The sequence below is a fragment of the Eucyclogobius newberryi genome, unplaced genomic scaffold, assembly GCF_026437365.1.
Source record: "Eucyclogobius newberryi isolate DKJ021-1_F unplaced genomic scaffold, fEucNew1.0.hap1 SCAF_20, whole genome shotgun sequence".
NCBI classification, from domain to species: Eukaryota; Metazoa; Chordata; class Actinopteri; order Gobiiformes; family Gobiidae; genus Eucyclogobius; species Eucyclogobius newberryi.
Window position 1 is genome coordinate 10,365,349 of NW_027315835.1, and position 9,154 is coordinate 10,374,502.

General features: G+C 41.0%; 1 protein-coding gene across 1 annotated transcript in view; it reads left to right on the forward strand.

Annotated features, from left to right (window-relative positions):
• The window catches only part of cdc42ep4b (CDC42 effector protein (Rho GTPase binding) 4b), a 38,304-nt gene extending 32,623 nt beyond the window's left edge, over positions 1-5,681 (forward strand). Inside the window, exon 2 of the mRNA XM_072455707.1 lies at positions 2,609-5,681. Coding sequence (XP_072311808.1) covers positions 2,761-3,753 — 993 coding nt within the window. The 5' untranslated portion in view covers positions 2,609-2,760 and the 3' untranslated portion in view covers positions 3,754-5,681. The remainder of the gene's footprint in view (positions 1-2,608) is intronic.
• Positions 5,682-9,154: the final 3,473 nt, after the last annotated feature.

A 9,154-nucleotide genomic window follows, 5' to 3' on the forward strand; every position in this document is an offset into this window, starting at 1 on the left:
TGAAAGGTCGTGAAGTTTAATGCCATACTGTGGAACATTCCGGGATGAGGAACTGTCATGGAGACGAGCGGGAAAAGTCAGAGTGAAAGGTTACTGCTCGTTAGCATGGGGCAGGTAATAAATGTGTTTGAAAATATTAATTGCAAATGGGAAAACGAACATTCGGACTGAATTTGGAAATGTTTGACCCACTCTTAATTTGTCATTTTATTTTTAATTGAGCTCTCTGCTCCTGTTTTGTTTGCGTTCTATATTTTTTGTTTTAAACTTGATAATGATAAAAAGAAGGGAGAAAAAATTAAAAGAAAATATTTTTACCATTTCAGCACGTAATCCTATTATTGGTATTTACAGCTTTGTCATCAACAACAACATCTCAACTTATCTGAAAAAAGATTATTTTCAAATCAATAACAGCTGAATTCTATGAAACGTGTTCTTTTGTAACAACCAAGACCATACCCTGTTAAAAAAGAAAAAAATCTGTATCGTTTACCTTATTTTGCCGCTCAGGTTTATGCTGACTTTGCACTGACCTTTGAGAATACTGTCCATTTTAACCACATTTCCCCCACATTTCCCCAGCACTGCCCCCCCTCACCCCCCCGTCTCTTTAAACAAAACAGACTCGGTTGTGACGAGTGGTGTGAGACATTCAGCTGGACATGTTGAAATATTTGCTGAAACACAAACCGAAATCTTATCTCCCGGCGATTGCGCGGCTCCAACGCAATGTCGACGGTCTCTGCTTCTCCGAGCTGCAAATGCTGCCCCCCCCCCCGCCCTATCCGTTTTCTTTCCTCGCTGCGTGAACTGCGGGCGTCCCGTGTCTCGCTGCTTATGTAACAGCGACGGGGCCCGAACGCATTCTAAAGCACAGTAGAGATCGTCCGCTCGGGAAAAAACGAAAGCGGCATATTAAAGTTTTTAATGAGAGCCCCCAAAAATGGAAGGAACGGGATCGGTAACCTCAACTGCGGCTCGTCCTATCGGCCGGCTCGAGGCTTTGTGAACTTTAGCCCAGAGAGCTTTTCTTCACTTATTATGTAACGGGCCGCTGAATAAAAGAAAACACTCGACTGGTTCAAGGGCTTATTGGCAACGGCGGACAAAAAGTTTCAGTGTCCCAGTCTGCAGGGTGCGAAGTGAGTGAAATGAATACAGAGAAGCATCTGGAGTGTCAATTTGTGTAACGCGATGGCTCATGATTAGCTTCTAAGCAGAATGTTATTTCAATAGAGCTCACGGCAACAGACGAGACTGAAATATGTTTGAAGGAGCGAGTCTAGACCATTGTACGGTGTCGAGAGAAGTGATTAATGGTCAATGGGAGTCATGTTTGTGGAAAAAAATGTGATTCTTCTGTAACATGAAGAGCCTGATCTAATGCTTTATCCACGGCTTTATTTGTGATGGAAAATCTTGAACGTTTGGTATTGTTATTGGGTTCCAGCATGATAAATAAATAATGATCGTGACAATTTTGGAATTCAAATTAATATGTAAATTTTTACATTATTTTATCATTCTGATTTGTTTGATTTCATAACTATTGGCACATACCTTTGGAATTGTAAACTACTACTACTACTACTACTACTACTACTACTACTACTACTACTACTACTACTACTACTACTACTACTACTACTACTACTACTACTACTACTTCTTCTACTACTTCTACTACTACTACTTCTTCTACTTCCACAGACATTGTCTGACCCACAGACATTGTCTGACTCCATCGCCACCACAGACATTGTTGATTCATTTCTCCCTGTGGCCCTCAGAGGCAACTGTTGTTGTGATTTTGGGCCTTACAAAAATAAATTGATTTGATTTGATTTGATACTACTTCTTCTACTTTTAACTGAAAAAATAAAAATAAAAGTGCAGCCCTGTCCCGTCTAATAAAGCCTACCAGCAAAAGTCCTTTAAAAAAAAAAAAATCAAAAACGATTTCAAGATGTTTAAGTGAATTGAGATTTTTTTTTAGAAGTTTCCCCATGTGTGGACAATAAAGGAATATCTTATCTTATCTAATAAAAAAAAGTCCTGATATTGCGTCAACCGCAACATAAAAAGTTTAGATTGTGATCCTTATTTCCATAGCAGTTCATCTTGGACAGTACACACAATTGCAGACTTTGCTCACAGTATAGTTCATAAGCTTGTGATGGTACTGTACAAAAGGCCCCGTACTTTCTTTGTTTTCCATGCACTTGTAGTAAGTGGCGCATCCAGTAGAGGGCCGCGCGCTTTATGACATCACCTGCATTCCTTTCCTTTCCGCTTTGCAAGGGCCCTCCCTCCCTCCTTTGCATGATTAGGACTCCACACGTGCTTTATGACATCACATGTGCTTTGAAGATGAAAGTACGAGTCCAGAGCAGAATGTTCAGAGAATAAAGCTCCTGAGCCCGTCCCCGAGTCTCCTCATTGTCTCATTGTCGTGCACCCTACTCAGTCTCGAGTTATCTCTCCAACATGAATGGTTCTTCAAGAGGACAGGTACATTTAAATATGTGCGACGCCATCGACGCACAGCGATACTAACAGACGATTGAAGTTATAGTTTCTAATGTTGCTCTCTTCTCTTTCGCAGATCTCTTCTCCTGACTTCGACGTTGTGGACATTATGGACGTATACTGTAAACTCCTGGGATTCTTTTTATTCTGAAAACTCAAATACCAACGTATCCAAGGCTCTCTTTTCCGACTACTTCCCTTGTTTTTCCCCCCGTGGAGACTGCAGTCATGCCGATTCTCAAGCAGCTGGTGTCTAACTCCCAGTCGAAAAGGCGGTCTCGCATCGACCTGACTCCAGAGATGATCAGCGCTCCAATGGGAGATTTCCGGCACACTATGCACGTCGGACGGGGCGGAGATGCGTTCGGGGACACGTCTTTCCTGAGCACCCGGTCGGGGGAACCGCCGAGGGAGCAAGAGACGACACAAGTCTATCCGGCATCCAAACCCAGCCTTCTGTCCCGCACGTTCCGCAGCAGCAAACGTACCCAATCCGTGAACCGCGCCGACAACTACAACATGGCACCCAATAATGGATCGGCTCCGTATGTCAAAAACGCCATCTCCCTGCCGTATCTGAACGAGGACGTCGGCCACAATGGCGCTCACCGCATGCCAAAAAGCGTCTCGTCGAGTCCGATGAAGAGGCTATCGGAAATCGAAACAAAACCGCCGGCGAACGGAGCCGCGGCGGCCATGGCTACGCTGGACGCCGAATTCGACGAGCGAAACTTCGGCGAGCTGACGGATTTGCCGCCGCCCAAGCCCAAGCCGACCGGGATGAAGCACGCGGAGTCCATGATGTCGTTCCACATCGACCTGGGGCCGTCCATGCTCGACGACATCTTGGGCGTCATGGAGAAAAAGGCGTGGGAGGACGCCGACGACTTGGGATTCGAAGAGGACAAAGTCAGCGACGGCAGAGCCTCGCCGTCCTCCATCCCGCACATCGACGACGACGACGCCGAGGTGAGGGCGCCGACCCGGCCGCCGAGAAGCATCGACAACTACGCGCACGAGATCCAAGCCAGGAACGGCATGGACGACCGCGACGACCACGACGACGATAGCTGCTCGGTCTCTAGCGGCGAATCGGTGGGCAATGACAAGCGCCAGTACATCCACGACGACACGGATAGCGCAAAGTACAGTTCGCCGCGCCACGGGGAGGATGGAGAGTTCACCTTTATGGACGAAGACGACGATGAAATTCGCGTGTAAGTGCATCGTTCGACCGGACTAGGCGTAGAAGTATCTGAAGACCTTAAAAAAAGACTTGAAGAAGGTCGTACTTGCTTCCAGAAGTCGTACCTTGACATCAGCAGTAATCGTTAAAGCCTTACGCGCGAGGGAGATTCAGCTCTTTAGAGAGTTCTCCTTTCAATTAATAATAAAAGGACCTTGTATTTGAAATGCACCCTTCTCTCAAGAGTGAAGACAGAGATGATATTCGAACAAGCCGTCGGGATATTTGAAGCAAAGAGCTTTTGACCACAAGGTTAAAGAACTGTGATGGGCCCTCACATGAAATCCACAAGGAGACCCCGAGATTTAAAAGTTATATGTCGGGGAAGAAAATAACAATTTGTACAGTACACTACAGAGAAGCGGAAGTGAAACCAACTGCAAGGAGGATATCCTTTTTTTTGCTACATGCTGTTTATAGACTTATAGGAGACATTTTGGAATTGGATGAATCGTAATAGGTTTGGGCACAATTGTATGTTCATTATTATTATAAGGGAAAAGTTGTATGTACGATGCAGTATCTTGCAGGTTTTATTGCATATGTTGAGAAAAATGGCTACATCTTGGCACTTACTTGACACTATGAACACTCCTAACACTATAAAGGTATTTTAGCTGGCGTGTAATATCACTCTCGGTTGCTGAATATTGAAAATGTGAAGTTAAAAAAAAAGTATATTGTTGAGCGCGTGGGACAAGGACACATGGTAATCGTTAGGTCCAGTTGGAGAAAGTCAGAAGCAGAAGTGACAAGATTTGAAATAGATATTAAACATATCAAGATGAAGAAGATATGTTGCTCGAAATATTATTAAAAGTTCCAAAAAAAGGCAGGAAAAGTGGACATTTTGTATGATTTTTGTACATTTTTACACAAATCAAAAGCAACAGACAATAATTACATAAACCTACCAATCAGTCTGCACTTTTCCCGTAAACAACTCCTGAAAACGGACTTTGGCCCCGCTCCCTAAAAAGCAGAAGACAGGTGTGCGTTTGTACCGTTTCGCACGCGGCTTTTTCATCATTTAACACGTAGTCAATAATTACAAGTTCACACAACTTGTTCCGATCGACGCCTGTTTTTTTTTTCTTTCATTCCGTGTAAAAAAACGCTGTAATTGCCGTGTACAAAACCCCGCTTCCTGTAAAACCGTTTCGACGCAGGTGTGAGCGGCGGCGCGAGCCCCTACGGACTTTGCGATGTTTTCAAACGGAGATGAAAGCGAAACGGAAAAAGTAGCCAAGTGTATTTTTTAACATCGGTTATGCGACGTTGTTTATTTTTCTACTTTTGTATAGATAAGCAGTCTTAATCGTCGAAGTTGACGCCGTTTTCCTATGATTGTCGCCATCGTTTAGTCAGCGGCTGCCATTTTTCACTATCCTGTGTACATACCGTAGTAGAACATCTTGTACATTTTCTTTTTTTTCTTTTTTTTCTTTTTTTTTTTTATCGCTGTTTATAAAGCTTACAATGTGAAGAAATAACGTTATCTGCTATTTGACCTCGCGGTACCGAACGGCGAACGCCAGGGACGAACGCCGCGGCTTTTGTCACACTAAATCGTGCACCTGTGGCCAAACTATTCGAAAAGAAATGTGTGTTTAACAAGTTTCATTTGTCAGACTTTGATATTATCTCGGAATGTAAATTGAAAAATGTGCTGAATTTTGCCAGAAAGTCGACCAAATTCACGCTAAAAGGAATTTACAGTAAGTGCCCCCGATGAGATGAGCTAAAGCTACAATGTTTTTTGTTCGGCCGTAGCGCTATGCCAAGTATTTCCTTTTCTCTTCTCTGGTTTTTACAGTATATTAATATATTCACCTCCTTTCATTTTCCTTCCTTTTGAAATAACAGCTCTATTTTTCAATAAATAAAAGCTGCTAATCTTTTACGTTGCTTCTGGTGTTTTTGAATATTTACATGAAGCCTTGATGTTTGTTCTGGTAATTTGCCCACATATATATGCTAATCTCCTTTTGGAAAGACACTTATTACTCGACTATAAAAATACATGGCTTACAAATGAAGTTGAGGAGTTTTACACTTTTTGAAATCGATGTCAATGCAATGCCAATGCACATTTAAAAAAGTTCTTGTTTCTTGATGGAAAACTTCACTGTATCGCTATAAATACAGTAATCTATTTCTTATTATTATCTATTTATTTAGTAATCTATATTAGCCCAGTGCCATTAGTGGTTCCTGTGGTCCAGTCTAAAAATAACATTGCATATCTTTACTTCACATTACATTTCACAAAAAAAGAAAAGGAAAGTGGATTGCGATGGTAGAGATGTTAAATTACCGTATTTTCCGGACTACAACTCGCACCTTTTTTCATAGTTTTGGCCGGGGTGCGACTTATACTTACACTTATATACTGATACTTATACTCCGGAGCGACTTATATGTGATATTATTTGTTATTTTCACACTTGCAACTGCATTTCATACTCCAGTGCAACTTGTATATGTTTTTTTCTTCTCTATTATGCATTTTTTGGCTGGTGCGACTTATACTCCGGAAAATACGGTATTCATAGCAGTAGAATTATTGACTACATTCATGGGTTTCGATTCAAATTTCAAGAATCGATTCAATTCCGATTTTTACGTTTCAAAATCGAATTTTTCCGATTTCTCAGATCCCATCCGATTCGATACGATTTCGATTCGATCCGGGGGTTAATGTTATTAAAAATGAAAAATATATTTGAACGGTTTCCTTCACTTCATGACTGTGTAGAGAAGCAACATATTAAAACTAGTATTATATCAATATGTGGGACAATAAAGGATTATCTTATATTAAACAGCAAATCTTACGAGTATTGGTAGTTACTGATGGAAGACTGATGAAAAGGTTAAGGGTCAATCTACCTTCAAGAAAGATAATCCAGGAGTCCTGAATTATCTTTCTTGAAGGTAGATTGAAGTTCACTGAGGGAAATGTAGAAAATAATTTTAATTTAAAAAAAAAAAAAAAAACGATCTTTGGACGTACGAATCGATAATCGGTCATTAATATGCGAATCGATTAAAAATTGGAAAATCAATTATTTCAACCCAGCTCTAATTAGAAGAAGGATAAAGGTAGAAGTGAGTGGACGGCCAAACCACCTTGAGAATGCCTGATCCAAGCGAAGCAGGGATGGTCCTGGTCCTGGTCAGAACTGGGATGTGAGACCAGAGACCACTGGGAACACTCGATTCCCATTGGTTCAGTGCGAGCGAGCGACTGGAAATGCTCCGAGGGGCCGATGGTACAGTCTGTCAGTCTACAATAGGAGCTTACCTCATGAGGAGCGAATGAATAATGCAATATAAAGCATTCAAGTGGCCAATACATGTAATATTATGAGTAATATAAGCCAAAGTTAAATGCATTTTATGAAGTAACAGTACTTTTCCTTACATTGGGATTGCTTTTTACTTTCAGTAGATCTACCCTTGATGTTGGTGCATTCAATTAAGTGCGTGGGAAGCTTGAATATAGACTTGTACATACATGAATAACCATCTCTGGATATTGAATAACATTATGGCGAGATGAGGCTTGTGACTCACGGCAGAGCTGGATCTCAGGAGTATCTGGAAACACCACCAAACCTTTGACTTCACTATTGGCACAAGTGGGTTCAGTGAAGAACTACTAATACTTTTGAAAACCCTGTGGACTATTTCATATTCTAAATTCAGACAACAAGAGTATTTATCACTAGCATGCTCTTTTTATACAATAGTTTAATGGCTGGTGGTGGACTGAGTGTCATGAGATTTAACTGTGATCTTTGAGCGCCCTCTAGTGTTGTAAGAGGAGCGGTGTTAATCAAGGATGGAATCAAGTAGTTTGATGTCATTTAGATTAGAGTGTAGCCTTTTTCTTTTTAGGTTCTTTCTTTTGTTTAAGAAAGTGGGAACAAATACATCATAAACATGATGTATTCACAAAACATTAAAATAAATGTAAGTATGCCAGATAAATTAATCGGAAAACAAAACAGATTATTTACTCAAACGACACAAAACAGTTGGATAAAACGTGAAGATGAACAGTGTCATGTCAGTACAAACACACTCGATCAACATGTTAAATAAATTATGCCTAACCAAATGATCATATGACTAAGAGGAAATATTTCTAACAAATAATAAGGAGTAATAACACCAACTTAATTGAAAATAACAATATATATAACAATATAACAATATATATATAACAATATATATATATAAATATATATATATATATATATATATATAAATAACTGAATATAGTTGACATCCCGACAAATCAAATTATTTAAATAGAACTTTTTTTTGTTTATACAAGTGTAGAATTCTTTGAGCAATCTTTTTGTTTTATTAGTATTATATTTATTATTATTATTATGATTATTACGTTTTTTAATTCATTCATTGTATTCATATTCATATAGGGCTGTAACAATAACCTAATGTTGTGATATTGTAACGTTAAAAGCCTCACAATATAATTTTTTTAATTATAACCTCCTTTGTTTACAAAAAAAAACACACAAGAAACATCATAGACCATGATCCATTGCAGCATTTCAGTGCAGACAACATGAAGAAAAACATTTTTTTTAAACACTTTTATGTCTTAATTCTGTGGAATATGAACAAGGCATTTAAAAAGATAACATTCTCAAATTCTGTCGGTGTAATCCCTCATTCGTCCAGGCGTGTTCCATAGTAGAAAAAGCTTCAGTTGTAGTCATCTGGACTCAGTTTGAAAAAGTAGACGTTTCGACTCTCATCCAAGAGTCATTGTCCACCCTCTCCCCAGTAACGCAGGGGGTCCCCCAGGGCTCAGTCCTCGGCCCCCTCCTCTTCATCTGCTACATCTTCCCCCTTGGTCACATCCTCCGCCAACTCAACCTGGACTTTCACTGCTACGCTGACGACACCCAGATATACCTCACCACCAAATCCACCCAAAACCCTCCCCTCAGCCACATCGAAACCTGCATCTCTACAATAAAATCATGGCTCACTCTCAACTTCCTCAAACTGAACAGTGACAAAACAGAGCTCCTCCTCATTGGCACCAAATCCACTCTCAATAAAACTGGTCCCTTCTCACTCAGCATCGACACCTCGACCATCACCCCCTCTACCCTGGTACGCAATCTCGGTGTCATCATGGACCCCACCCTCTCCTTCACTCCCCATGTCAGCCACATTGTCAAGACCTCATACTTCCACCTCCGCCGCATCGCCAAAATCCGACACTGCCTCACCCTCCCCGCTGCTGAATCCCTCATCCATGCCTTCATCTCCTCCCGCCTTGACTACTGCAACTCCCTCCTCACTGGCATCTCCTCCCATTCCCTCCACAGA